The following is a 14054-nucleotide window of genomic DNA, read 5'->3' on the forward strand; positions in this document are numbered from 1 at the left end:
TTTTCCAGTTATTGTTTAAATGTATATTCATTTTTGTTTTCCCACAGATGATGCTTCCTGCCAAAGCCAGTACCCCAGATGAGCAGACAGTATCTCTGTTGACAAAATAATTCATTGTTTTTGTATCCTTAAATCATTAAACTCAGAAATCCTTACAATATGCTAAAAGTCTTTTTTCTCACTATAGAAAAGAAAACATGCGTGGGTTCCAGAACATTTTATTTCAATTATTTGCAAGCTAACAAGAAAAAGAAACACGCTATGTGTCTACTGCAACCAGTAAAAGGTACTGTAACTATATCTACTGATTTCATTTGGATAACAAGGAAAAATTACCTTGAACAGCAATCAGCACCTTTGTCTGTTTCAGCGGCAGTGCTTTGTGTTTTTCCTTCTCAGGGCACAAACAGAATACCGCAATTTAAAAATGAAAAACAAAACAGTAAATATGTGTTTTGGGTCCAAGAACTCCTGACACTCGTATTGGGGATTGATGAACTCTATTGGTGAACTAAAGTAAAGGAACAGTGTTGCCGTGGCAACTATCTGCAGCTGCCACATGAAATCACCATTAGCAACAGCATGAATCTAAATGAGATGTTATGAGTAGGCTAGGTAATACATTGCTGGGTATACTGCTTTGACACAGGACACTCATCTTATTAGTTTCATTTTCCATTCAAATATTTGTAAACATGAAAACAAAATTCAATTTAAATCGTAATAGTAGAAATATAAAGGAAATACTAACTTTTTACGTTAAGAACATTAATGTTAAGCATTTATCTAATTCATTATGATAACTTTCATAATCAAAATGATATACCACTTAACTTTTCTCTTACCCATTATTTGCTATCTGTCCCATTTCTTATTATTTCTAAATTGTGTCATGTTAAACTCATTCTGCAATTCATGAGGAAATAAAATAAAGGTCTGAATGTGAATCAAGCTCTCCAAAAATTAGAAACAACCAGTTTGTACATATATGAATGGCTTCCCTTTAGCAGTTATTACCAGTTGTATTGCCCTATTAGTATTTTAAACCACATTTTGGATATTTACTAGCAAATATTCAAACTACATTCTCCAGAACAGTATAAACACATTTTCAATCAATGTTTTGTTATAGGAAACCACTTGTCTTACTACAGCATTATAGGTGTCTGTGTTACCAAAAAAGCCAGCAAAACCAGTTTAGTTTTTTTTACTTTTCAACTGTGTATTCACACCTGTGGTGGTTCACCCTTTGTGATGTATGACATTAAAATCTCTGCACTAACTGTGCATAGCTAGAAACTGTGAATGTAGCACTCCTTCCTAGTAAGGAATCCCTGTTGAAAAAAATATACATACTGTATATAATACACATACTGTATTATATTAATATTAATTATATTAAAAAAATATGTTTCTAGGATTGTGTGAATTGCTTTCAATACGAGTCTCTTGTGTTATTCTTTAGCATATTCTGACATCTAGTGGTGGATATAAAACAAATTGATGAAGAAAAAGTAAGAAAAGAGAGTTAAACAGTAGAACTCATTTATTTCTTGTTTTGAGTAAATATTAAATAAACTTCCTTTACAGGACATAGAAAGTTAACAGGAAGAGACATTATCAAGGAACAGCAAAAATGACTACATCTGTATTCTATTTGTTTATGCTTCTTACTAAATTTGTGAAGAATTACAACCTCCCTGTTCACCCTTTTAACATTTGGTATTATAATTCGTTTTTATTTAAATGTTATTTCAATCGAATAGAAAATTCAACAAACAATATTTTCTATTTTTTTCTTGAATATAATCAAGCATTTTTCCCCTTTTATATTAATAGAATATTTTCATTTTAGAAATAACTGAACAGATGAATTGTGTTTCAGTGGAACATCCAAGTACTGTTGTTCTATACTCTGTTGTTTTTCAATATTTAAGCACTACAAATAATGGAATCACAATGATAAAGAAGACCTCTGTCCTTGTTTTTTGTTTTAATAAGGGAGCTTCACTTCAAAAACGTTAATAATTTATAATGATAATGATTTGCCTTTATATTATGCTATCCATCGAATATGATTTCAAATCAATTTGACATGTATAGTAGGGCACCTGACTGATACAAGTACTTAAACACATTGACAGTGGCAAAACAGCAGATTTCTTCCAAATGAAGAGTGAAACAGATGCCAAAGAACACAACTGAAAACTGTATGTTGAAGGGCCTTCCATACTGAGAATAGGAGGCAGAAGTGTCCAGAGGTGCTGTGGAATTACAGAACATGCTCCCCAGCCCTGTGGTTGAAGCTGTTCCTTTGCTTCTTTCAAGAAGTGCCTGAACGAGATCTTTGGATCATAAGCAGCAAACTATCAAACATGCTAGAAAAGCTTCATGGCCTCCTCTCAATTGCAACCTTTCTTCTGTTCTTACTGCGCCTGCCACTGAAATGCAGCAACCATATGGCGATACACAGCTGAGACTGCGTGCTACCATCACTCATACACCAAGCCCAGGCGGGAACCAGAAAATTCCTTTCACTTCTGAAGTAAGGAGGAGCTTATTGGTGGCCAGGTTTTTTAAACACAGACTGGAATTTAGCCAGGACACTGGGGTTAACACCTTTACTTCTTTGAAGAGCCTGGTGTCTGTAACGACAAAGAAGCTACAGCCTTGTTTTAATGTCTCTTCCTAACGACACCTAGAGCACAGTGTTCCCACTTACAATATCGGGCCACTGGTTTAGAAATTCTGGTCCAACTGTAAGCGTGCCACCTACTGATCCACCAATCCGATCACTAAAAGTCAAATCTTAATATTCTTCTATCGTAACATTAAAGTCTATGGAGTACCGGCATCCAATAAGTAATAGCTATACAAATTTTAGACCATTTTGCTGTCCACACTGACAGCAGCTTGTTTTAAAGATCCTCAGCAATATTATCTCAGATGAGATGATGTGCCATGAAAAACTGTTAAGATTATTACTTTTGATTTGGACCTTGGTATTCTGTATCCCTGTCTAAGTCCTAATATTCACTTCTGTAAAGGGCATGGTATGAAAAAAATCCTTGTCCTCAGGCGAATAGACTGAATTTCATTAACTTCCTGTAACATAACCGTTTCGTTTTCGCTGGAGGCCTTACCGAAGCCAAGCTTAATTTTGAAAATCATTTACTTAAACCTAATGCTAAATAATTCTAGTGAAAATATAGGGTAAGCATACCGTTTGTATTCCGTGTGTAATCATTGTAGGGAAATGTTTTCAAATAGCAATAATCGCGCCTCGGCTAAACCTCACGGGCTACTATATCGTTATCATTGTAATATAGTACATAATGAAGTTCGACAAATGATCTCGGCACAAAAATCTCTGGGCCCTTAAAGAGCTGGACTTTGTACCTAATTTCTTTGCGCCTCAGGTGAGGAAGTGATCTGGGAAGCAGTTTTCCTAAATGAAACGATAATTCAGATTTTTCACCGTCTCAAAAACAATAAGAATACCCTTCAATGTCTTTCACAAATCATAACCCATATGACAAAAGCAGAAATGACAACGCACATCCCAAACTTGCTTTAACTCGCTGTAAATGAAGTTTGCCTAAACAGTCATGTGACTTTTTAGTTTGACCTGGAAGAGGAAGTTGGCGTCTTTAAGGTTTGAACCCTTACCGTGGACGTGGAATTGTTTACTCCAAAATTGGTGTGCAATCTTGATCGTAACTTCAATTAACCAGGGAATTGAGCTGTTTTTCTGTGCGAAATATGTTTTTTTTCTTTGAAGTTCCTATCGTTACGTGTGTCTTGAATTTACCCTATTAAAAACATAGACATGAATAATGCACCGGTAAATGTTTAGCTTATGCGATGGACTATCGGCATCCGATAAGTAAGAGCTATACTATTATTCAGAGATACTTGAAAAAATTAAAATAAAAAAAAACATGGACCGACGTTAAACATCCTTTAAATGGATGTCGTTGGTAAAGGTACTTTGTATAAACGTACAAGGAATTGACGCCGAATTCCTTATGCCAACGTTACCCAGTGCTAAACATTATTATATATTTTTATAAATATAAAAATATATATTCCGTTTTGTGCCCTTGTGTGTAATTTTATGCTTATCGCATTACAATATTGGCATTTCCATGGCTCCGATGGGCATCCGTCTGTCTCCTCTTGGCGTGGCTGTGTTTTGTCTGCTGGGGCTCGGGGTGATCTATCACCTCTACGCCGGCGTCATTTCGAGCAGAATAGCCGCGTTCCGGCAGGGGAGAGCCGTGGATCTGCGGGAGCTGCTGGCCGTGTCCGTGGAGGCGGCAGCCGTCGGCGGGCGAGAGGTGAAGCGCGTCCGGGAGCAGAATGCCCTTGAGGAGAAATCCAAGGGGAAGACACGGGAAGGCGCAAAAGAAATGCTGACGCTGGGAGACCTGTACTCTCACAGAAAGATGTATCACCTTATTAAGAGCACCTTCCCCTTCGTAAAGGTGGGTTCGTTTCAAACGTGCGGTTGGGTAGTTTGTGGTCATCCCCAGCTACCTACCCTCAGTCAGCATGTACGAGAACGAAACACTTCTTGAACTCTGTCGATTCCGTTATGTTTATTCTAAACATCGTAAATTACATAATCAGAGAACTGTAGCTAATGTGTTCTGATTATGTAATTTACCGAGTTTAGATTAATCATAATGCATTACTGCCAAAAGCATTTCATTGCCGACAGCCATCGCTGTATGCTGTATTGTTGTGCATTTGATAAACCTTCATTGATTAATGTACTTTAGCAGTGCACTATTGTAACAGCTGCTACTAGTACCTTAAATGCACAATGCGTTTTATGAGGAATTGTATGATCTGGGTGTAGGACTACAGATTCTGAAGTCTCATTACACTAGTCTGATTTCTCAACATCTACCTTTTGGGGGAGTCGACGCGAAGGGTCGTGTTCGCAGTCTGCAAGATGGAAAAGCAGCGTTAAAGGCGCAGCTAAGTGCTTATAGACAGAGACAGGAGAATCACAGCAATGTGCGACAGTACTAATTACCATATTACCATGCTTCGTGATGTAATCGCCGCTTTATCTAGGCTCTTGGCAACATTAGTCAGATGTGTTCATGTCTCTTGCGATCTGATGCAGAGAAGGTATCGCATGACTGTGTTTTCTTGTGTTGATTTTCTCGTGTAGCCCAACTTGTTCAGAACAAACTACAATATGTGCAAACCCGAGGAACTCGTCTTATCTAAAACTAAGTGCTTAAGCATATCTCCTATTCTGGCTTCCTCGCCTGAGCTCACTGTGGATTTCAGAATAAAATCAAAACGGGGTTTGAATAGATTGTGCTCCGACTATATCAGAGAACCTTTTTCTCCTCACACGGAGTGATTTTTCATCCCATATTAGATCTTGCAAGTCAGTCAGCGTTTTTACATACTGGTCTTAACATTTAATTTTATGCAATAGGCTTTAGGTCTGCTTAATTTACAGGATGAAATTCTGTATATATGCTGTTTCGGTACCTTGGTTTATTGGTGCAGCATGATATAACTTTGATAAGATAGATAAGACTATTGATCCCAAAGGAAAATTGAGGTAAATAAATGTTATGAACAGTTCTGTATAAAATAAAGATTATTTTTATGAATCACAGAAACATGGCTAACGGAGTGATGGTAAAGAATTCAGCACTGGAGAATGCAGAGCATTCAACAATGATGGGAAAGTGGATAAGGTGTGATGGACCACTATGCGTACTAAAGAGCTTTCAAGCGCAGGAACTTTACCAAAATGAGTAGTAGGTCTTGGAATCCGTGTGTCAGACATTCAAAGAGCATGCTGTTATGAGTGTGCTATAAGTTGCCAAATTTAGATATAATGTTCCTCTCATATCCAGGGGAAAACATCAAGGACGTTCATTGCTCCAGCACTGGGCTGATCAACTAAGTAGACAGATGTAGACAAGACTAACAACTGCTTTCTAAAACAGTTTTGCAGAGCAGCTACAAGATGGGATGACTATTAATCTAGTATTATGAAGTAATTCCTTAAAGATCTATCATTACAGATAGCGTAGATTGTCTGTAAAATGGAGTTGCCCAGACAGCAATTAAGGGTCCAGTGTAATATATAATATTTCATAAACAGTCTTATCTTCAGGCTACAATGTTTTATATTATGTTAAAAAAATGCAGGTTCCACTTATTTAATCCCAAAATGAATTATTTTATACTTTGAGTTGTATGTTTTTATCAATATTTATTTCTCATGTTCTTTAAACTCTTAAAAGTGGATTGGCAGTTTTCCCCCTGCTCTAAACATCCCAGAGAAGAAGAGTTGCACACATTTCATTTTTTTAAAATGTGCTCGTCTGTCATACTTTTAATTTGAAAACACTTGGTAAATTGCCATGCACATCTGAATGATTCCGAATTTTTATTTTTTGTTTAGGTCAACTCCGAAGAACATGATGATGTCGCTGATCAAGAATCTGCTGTGTGGGACCACGTGATTCCAGAGGACATTCGACACAAGATCACAGAAAGCAGAGAAGTTCCTGCAGAGAGCATCACTGTGTGGATCGATCCTCTGGATGCAACTCAAGAGTACACAGGTGTCTTTTTTTAATGAGTCTTCCTGTGATCCCAAGGAGAAGATGTGTAATTACTTAGTATAGAGTTTGATACATTATCTTGTCTGCAGCTTTAAATAATACTTGGTTCCGTGAATATTAATGTATTGAAAGACTTGCAGAAGAGGAGAAGCAGAGAGGGTGGCAGGAGTTGCTGGGCGAAATGAGATCGTTTTAATATATTTCCCATCAATTTTAACAGGGTAATGATTCATGCTTTATTGAATAGCTCATCCTTTCTGTGGTGAGAAATAATCATCTTCTCATAATTTTTGCGGATTGAAAAATAAATTAAAATTTGCGTTCTGTGCTTTGGCAGAGGGCCTTCGCCAGTATGTGACGACAATGGTGTGTGTCGCTGTAGACGGTGAACCTGTCATTGGAGTAATTCATAATCCATTCACAGGGTATACAGGTATGTGTGCTTGTGTCTTCATTGTTCTTTTTAACCTCTTGTACCTTTTAGACTACGGATGAGCGCCAGAGGACAAAAAGCAAAGGGGTCTTAAAGTCCCAAGGAACTGCAGAATGAAGCATAATAAATGTACATTCATCTAGACATTTTAGAAGGAAAGTGTTTTTTTTTTCAGATACAGCATTGTTGTAGGTAGGGGGGAAAAAAACTTGATGTTCCTTACTATGCTTTAGTGTGGAAGTGCCATCTCTAAGTAATAAATACAAATAAAGAGTGCCATTTTTATTTAAACCGTATCATCATTGCATTGCCCTGATTGCAGTTTGTAGTAGTGCCAACTGGAGGGAAACATTGTGCAAGAATTGCATCATCCTTTAAGACAGTGGTCCTCATGCCCCCACACACTTAATGGGTCACTAGCTCAGCTCTCAGTTGCAGGTGGAATGGAGTGAAAATTAACAGGTGTGTGAGCCACCCAGACCAGGATTTGGAATCACTGTTTTAAGAGCGCCTAGAGCCACAGTACTGTAGTGGGATGAGCATTGACTGGAATACCCATTAGCAGTAGCCCCCTCACCACTCAGGGACCCCCAGCTACAACCTGCACTGTAACCAGCTCTGCTCAAGCTGCATGGTTCATCTTACATTCCAGCGAGAGGTTTTTACCCAGGGAGCAGACCAGGAGGCCAGCAACCTGAATCTGACATTTAAAATTTCTGGTTTATAGTTATAATAAGACTTAAGCTGTGTGAGGCTCTGCGTTTTTGCACTTCTTATCTATTTACATACTTTAAAAAAAGAGGATAGCTCCCTGTTTCTAACCACATCACTTTTTTTTCTTGTTGCTTTACATCGTAGTAATAAATGGAAACTCAGTTCTCTAATGTCAAAATATACATAGATCTAAGCACCGTGATTGTTACTGTTGTCCGTTGGACACTTGGCACTGAACAAAATGCCATGAAAGTGATCAATTTCAGATTATCCTACTACACTATTTGAAGATGAATATCCTCATTTGGAATTTGATTTACATAAGAACTTGCTTATATATTTACATTTGCTTTTCCTTTGTTTTTCCATAGCATGGGCAATGGTAGGTGGAGGTTCCAATGTGAATGCCCGGCCTTCCTACAATACGCAGTCACCCCGAATCATTGTCTCCCGATCCCATGCTGGAAAAGTGAAGCCATTTATTCAGGAGGCTTTTGGAAATGACACAGTCATCCTTCCTGCAGGTGGAGCAGGTACTGTACAAGGAACACATTATATTACTTCACTGTAGCTGACAATCCTCAAGTTGTCAATAATGTATTTGCATGTATTAATACATGTAGCTTCACAAACGTGCATTATGAAATCACATGGGTTTTAACTTTTTTGTAGGGTACAAGGTGCTGTCTCTCTTGGACGTACCTGGAGAGAAGTATGAAAAGGCCGACGTCTACGTCCATGTCACGTATATCAAGAAGTGGGATATTTGTGCAGGCAATGCAATTCTGAAAGCCCTCGGAGGCCATATGACTACTTTGAAAGGAGAAGAAATAGACTATGCTGGTTCTGAAGCCAACGAGGGAGGACTGTTGGCGAGTTTACTTGTGAATCATAAAGCATTAGTGGAAAAGCTCCCAAACCGAGAGAACGAGAAACACAACTGAAAAGGTGTTTACTTAAGTAGCTTAAAAACTTGAATCTGGAAGCTTTGGATCTCTTCCTGGTCTGGTCCTCTTTACATGATGCACTGGGGAAGAGGATAGAGCTTCAATATTGATTTGATTTTCTCAAAAACAGCCAGAGAATTAACAAAATACTCAGTGGTTTGGGAGTGTGGACTGTTTGAAATTACATTTAGGAGCGTTTGTGGTTTTTCTAATAATTGTTATCATTCAATCCTGATTGCTTAAGTGAGTTATTCTCAACATTACGGATTTCTGACAATAAGGAATAAAAGGGTCTATAACAAATAGAATTGTATCAAAATAGCTGAGATTTGATAGAGTAGAGAGTTAAATAGAAAAATGCATTAACAGTTTCTGTTAGGGGAGGTGTTTGCAGGTTTGATAGAACTAACACTAAGGGACTGAATTGGTATTCATTCCATTTCTGATGCCCTTAAGAGGCAGAATTCAGATCTGCACACAGAACATAGAACATTGAGCTGTTGTAATGTTTAGGTACAGAGATCATGTACAGAAATATATTTTTTAGAAAAATTCTAGTTGTTCTTTGCGGTACGTTATATAGTTAAAATATTTACTGTTTCATTTGATAGATCTTCATAACTTCTATTAAAAAATGTGATGTGCTTTTTGTAAGTCACATTATTTACCACATTGCTTTTGATCATCTGAATCATAAACTTTTGAAATAATATTGGAGACTTAAATAGTTTCCACATAGATAGAATAATAAATGGTGTATTAAGATCTAAAGTATGAAATATTAATAACTGATTTTCTTGGTTCAGGCAGGAATCATTGGCTGCTGAAGAGTACATATTGTAAATACTAACATTTGGATAAAATTATGCCATAAATATAAATCTATTGCAGTTTTTGGGTTAATACAATAGATATGATTTAATACCATTTCACATAGACTAATTTATTTTTAGAATTCTTCTAAGGGGGTGTGCTTAGAAAAATTATTTAAAATAAAATAGCTCATGCAAATAATAGATTCCTGCAATAGTGTACATTCACTGTGATGCAATTATACTGTACATGTTTCCAAATGGACTATTTTTGTATGAATGTGTGTTGTTGTGGGCGGAGTTAAGTACTTATGTTCTTATTGGTTGTACAGTGTTGTGTGCCTTCTGTGCTGACATCTTTTCAGTTTTTAAACAGAGGTGCGCATGAAGTTAATATTGTGAAACTAAACCTAATAGTAATGCTACTCCTTACTTTGTGAGAATACGTATGTACTGCATGCTTAGTGATGTCAATTTTGCAATGTGTTGATTTCAATTTTGTACATAGTTTTCACATGTTTTCTACTGGTGAAGTTAAGAATGGCTTAAAAGTGATTTTCTTATATTCTTAATGCCAAGGAGGAGGGTGTTTCACAAAGGAAACTCAAGCTTGCTTCCATCAGACATGTTTTACTCGTGGGTGGTCTGTGGAAATGCGAATGAACTTTTCCAGCCCAGCAAAAAGAATATATTTTGTTTAGGAAAAAAATGAAGTTTAAAATAAAAAAAATGTCCTCAATTTGTTGATAATGCTTGCAGTCCATTTTTGTAATGTGCTGAAACTGTTTTAAAGTGCTGAACTCTGCATTAAATATAAAAAGGGGAAGCAGTGCAGATTTTGGCAAAAACGTCCATCATCTCAACATAAATAGTATTGTTTGCCTGTCTCTGTTATTTGCTCTGTTATTTTTAGGAAAACTGCCTTTCAAAAACATTTTCTGTACGTTGGGTGTTGGACTCATTGGGAATTGTATGTCTTTTATGTGTTTATTGTTTCTCTCCTCTTGCACATTCTTTGACACTTAGCTACTATTATAGCCAATTTCCATTGATAAGAAAAAATTTGATTAGCATTAAAGTACTTCCTTATCTAAAACATAAATGACAGAGTAATGTTCTTTTTTGAATTTATTTTACTTTATCTTTATAGTGTTGCAATGCAAGATGATTAGAATCTTTGCCTCTGAGCTTCAGTATTCTTTTGTGCGTACCTGCTAACCCGCTGCAAGGCATGTGATAATTTCTGGAATAAAAAGTCCGAGGTGTTTACATTTTTATTTTAGTTCTGTAAACCTTTTCATTTTCAAATGTATTTAAGGGATGTTATGTGAAGATGTAGAAGAAAAACGATACATAAAATCTGGAATTCACAGAATCTTCTCTGAATTTGTGATTTTGCTGCATCTGAGATGTTCAAAATTGAATTTATTCAGCATTGCTCAAGATATTTAATTTTCATGTGAAATAAAGGTACATTTATAATGTGGTGTAATAGTTGGTTAGGCACTCTTTAAGCAATACTTTGTATAAATCTATTAACAGAAAAAGATGCATTCTTTAGGTAACTTATTTAAATAATGATGTGAAGAGTGAACTTGTGCAAAGTTTAAAAATGCATATTTTCTACTTGATGTGCCAAAATGGGGCTGGTGACTAAAAAATGAATAAAGAAAGACCTGAAAATAAATACTTTGATTGTTTTGAATAGTCTTACAATGCTTAATTACAATCTGATTCCAAATTTTCCACATTATCTTTATGGATCACTTATTGTTGTGTTTGACATTGTTTTTTCAGGATTCTGAAATATTACAAAAATCGCAGCCTCTGTCAAATGCATAGTGTTTGAGTTATTTTTCTTCTTTTCACTAAGCGTTCTTTAGTACTGCCAGTGCAAGCTGGCTTCCAGGTTGACAGGTTAGATCTTCTGAAACTGTCCTAGCAAAATGTTTCAGTCAAGACCCGAGACCATTCGCATTACTTACATAATGGAACTCAGAACAGGGAATCCTTGCCTGAAAGCAGGGGACATGGGCTTTTGGCAAGGTGGAGTGGCTCTGTGCATGCTTGGAGCTTGCGAGCAACCCCAGCAGGGGTAGTGAGAGCTGCACTCGTCACAACTTTTAGACATCTGTTTTCTAACTACTTCTTCTGTACACTCCACTCAAAGCACTTTACAGGTAATGGGGACCCCCCTTCCACCACCACCAATGTGCAACACCCACCTGGATTTGATGCGACGGCAGCCAAAGTGCACGAGTACGCTCTCCAGCTATCAGTGGGGAAGAGAACAGAGTGATGAAGCCAATTCATAAATGTGTTGGCCATGATTGGTAAAGGCCAGGAGGAAATTTGGCCAGGACGCCAGGGTTACACCCCTGCTCGATTTGAGATTTTTAATGACCACCGAGAGTCAGGACCTTGGTTTTACATCTTAGTTTTCATCTGAAGGATGGAGCCTTTTCACAGTATAGTTTCTCCATCACTAGACAGGGACATTAGCGCATACACAGACTGCAGGGTGAGCGCTCCCTACTGGTCCCATTAACACCTCTTCCAGCCGCAACCTTAGCTTTCCCAGGAGGTCTCATACCCAGGTACCGGTCTGTCTCATACCTATTGAGCTTCAGTGGGTTGTGAGTTGTGATGTAGCACTTAAAAACATTTTAAGAATATGGTAAAAAAACCAAAACGTATTATGTAGAATTATATGTATATGATTACATTTCAACAATTATCCATAATGTTCATCTCCTCCTGGCCTCCAGCTAAAAATTGCGAAACATAGAAATAGTGTTACAGTTCCCCTTTAAGTATATACTGTAAGCTCACATGAACTACTTTTGTTTGAACTTTGATCAATAGTCAAAGATCTCAAATGTAAATTAAAGGTAACCCTTCCATCAAAAAAGAATGAAAGAGAACTGCTGATTTCCCAAATTATGGCAACAGTCTTCTGATGTGTCACCCCAAGTTGCAGCACACATTTCATCATGATGAGTCAAGTTGCTAATGATTAAGGTGTTCAGTTTTTAAACTGTCCATTCCTCAAAATTCTCTCCCACACATTTTCAAAGAACATCCCAGTCATATTTAATGGGGCTAATGTCCTGTTGATGTTCTGCTGATCCACGTCTGAGGAAGGTATCAGTATTAAATATTAATACTGTTTAAGGATCAGTATTAAAAATCGTTCATATAAAAACATGACTGGAAAATGCATACCTAGATTCCACTTTGTACTGTACTTGCACAATCAGGCCTCCCTACATTTTTCCATTTAATTCTGCTGAAGGAGTCTGACTTCTCCATCTGATCTGCTGTACAGTGGGGTAGCTAACACATAATGGCTACTGCAAATCATACAGGTAGGTGCTTTACTTCCAGGGTGGATAAGGTGTTTCCCCCCTTCAAAACAGTTTATAAAGCACTATGGGATCCTTAGAGTTTTAAGAATGATAGAATTCTAATTGATCCAAGGATCTCATCCTTCTTTTTATCTTGCAGAAATCCAGAGTATCAGCTCAAACAGCATGACTTGACATGACCTTGTTCCTCATAATCCTTTGGGTAAAGAATAATTCTTTTAATCTTTTATTAAGTATCATCTTCTAGTTCTGTTTCCCATTTTATATTTACAGCTTATATTCTTACTACCTGAATGTAAAAGTCTCCACTTGACTACAACATCGACTACCAGGTTTTTGCCCAGTTTTGAATTTTGTCTAAGACTTTTGACTTTTTAGATTTTGTTTCCTGTTTCTATAGTTTTTGCTGCTTCTATATTGTTATCCCAATTCTGTGTCATCTTCAAACATGAGCAGTTTTCTAACTATACCAGAATCTAGATCACTGATATGATTTTGAAATAATAGTAGTACCAAAACAAATCTTTATTGTACCCCAGAAGTTTCATTTCCCCAGTTTGATTTTATTCTCCATTTTCTGTTTAATAACCAGTTCTCAGGACACACTCACATCTTCCTGAATGCCTAGTGCCCAGAATTAATCTTTGACGAGGACCTTTATCAAAAGTCTTCAGAAATTCTATAAACACACACAGTTTCATATGATTTGTGTATATGCATTACTGCTGTTCTTTGTTATAAAAAACTAATAAGTTGATTACACATGACCTACCTTTTCTAAATCCGTGTTGTGAAATATGTAAATGATTTGCAAATCATTTGTGCACATACGTAAATATGCAATTTAGCCAATTCAAGGACTTTGATTGTTCATTGAGGATGAACTTTAGCACTTCTGTCTCATAGCTTTAGGGTCCTAAGATCAACTCTTCCCTAAGTAGCATACTTTTTGAGTTTGCTTTTTCACCTGTGTCCATGTTTTGTCTTTATGCTTCAGTTTGCTCAAATCTCCCAAATTTAGGCTAGATGTGATGGACTCACCTCTCATCCAGGATATAGTTCTGCCTTATGCTTTCAAGATAGGCTCTGGCTTGCTGCAATCTTTACCTGGGATAAGAGCTTTCTGGTAATGGTTGTAATTCTTCTTTTTCTGTTGTAAAATCAATTTGTAT

General features: G+C 36.9%; 1 protein-coding gene across 1 annotated transcript; it reads left to right on the top strand.

Annotated features, from left to right (window-relative positions):
* Positions 1-3625: 3625 nt before the first annotated feature.
* On the top strand, positions 3626-11201 carry bpnt2 (3'(2'), 5'-bisphosphate nucleotidase 2). The gene is made up of 5 exons (XM_088918761.1): positions 3626-4487; positions 6446-6608; positions 6946-7041; positions 8127-8288; positions 8428-11201. The coding sequence occupies exons 1-5, from the start codon at positions 4149-4151 to the stop codon at positions 8697-8699; spliced, it is 1032 nt and encodes a 343-aa protein (XP_088774887.1). The 5' UTR covers positions 3626-4148; the 3' UTR covers positions 8700-11201.
* Positions 11202-14054: the final 2853 nt, after the last annotated feature.

Source organism: Atractosteus spatula, chromosome 6 (genome assembly GCF_055471065.1).
Source record: "Atractosteus spatula isolate fAtrSpa1 chromosome 6, fAtrSpa1.hap1, whole genome shotgun sequence".
Taxonomy (NCBI): Eukaryota; Metazoa; Chordata; class Actinopteri; order Semionotiformes; family Lepisosteidae; genus Atractosteus; species Atractosteus spatula.

What these genes read in the sequence shown, in the direction of transcription:
- bpnt2 (XM_088918761.1), top strand. Translation starts at nt 4,149, where the DNA reads ATGGCTCCGATGGGCATCCGTCTGTCTCCTCTTGGCGTGGCTGTGTTT. An exon ending in GCACCTTCCCCTTCGTAAAG is followed by an intron (nt 4,488 to 6,445) that starts GTGGGTTCGTTT and finishes TTTTTTGTTTAG; the next exon opens with GTCAACTCCGAAGAACATGA. An exon ending in TGCAACTCAAGAGTACACAG is followed by an intron (nt 6,609 to 6,945) that starts GTGTCTTTTTTT and finishes GTGCTTTGGCAG; the next exon opens with AGGGCCTTCGCCAGTATGTG.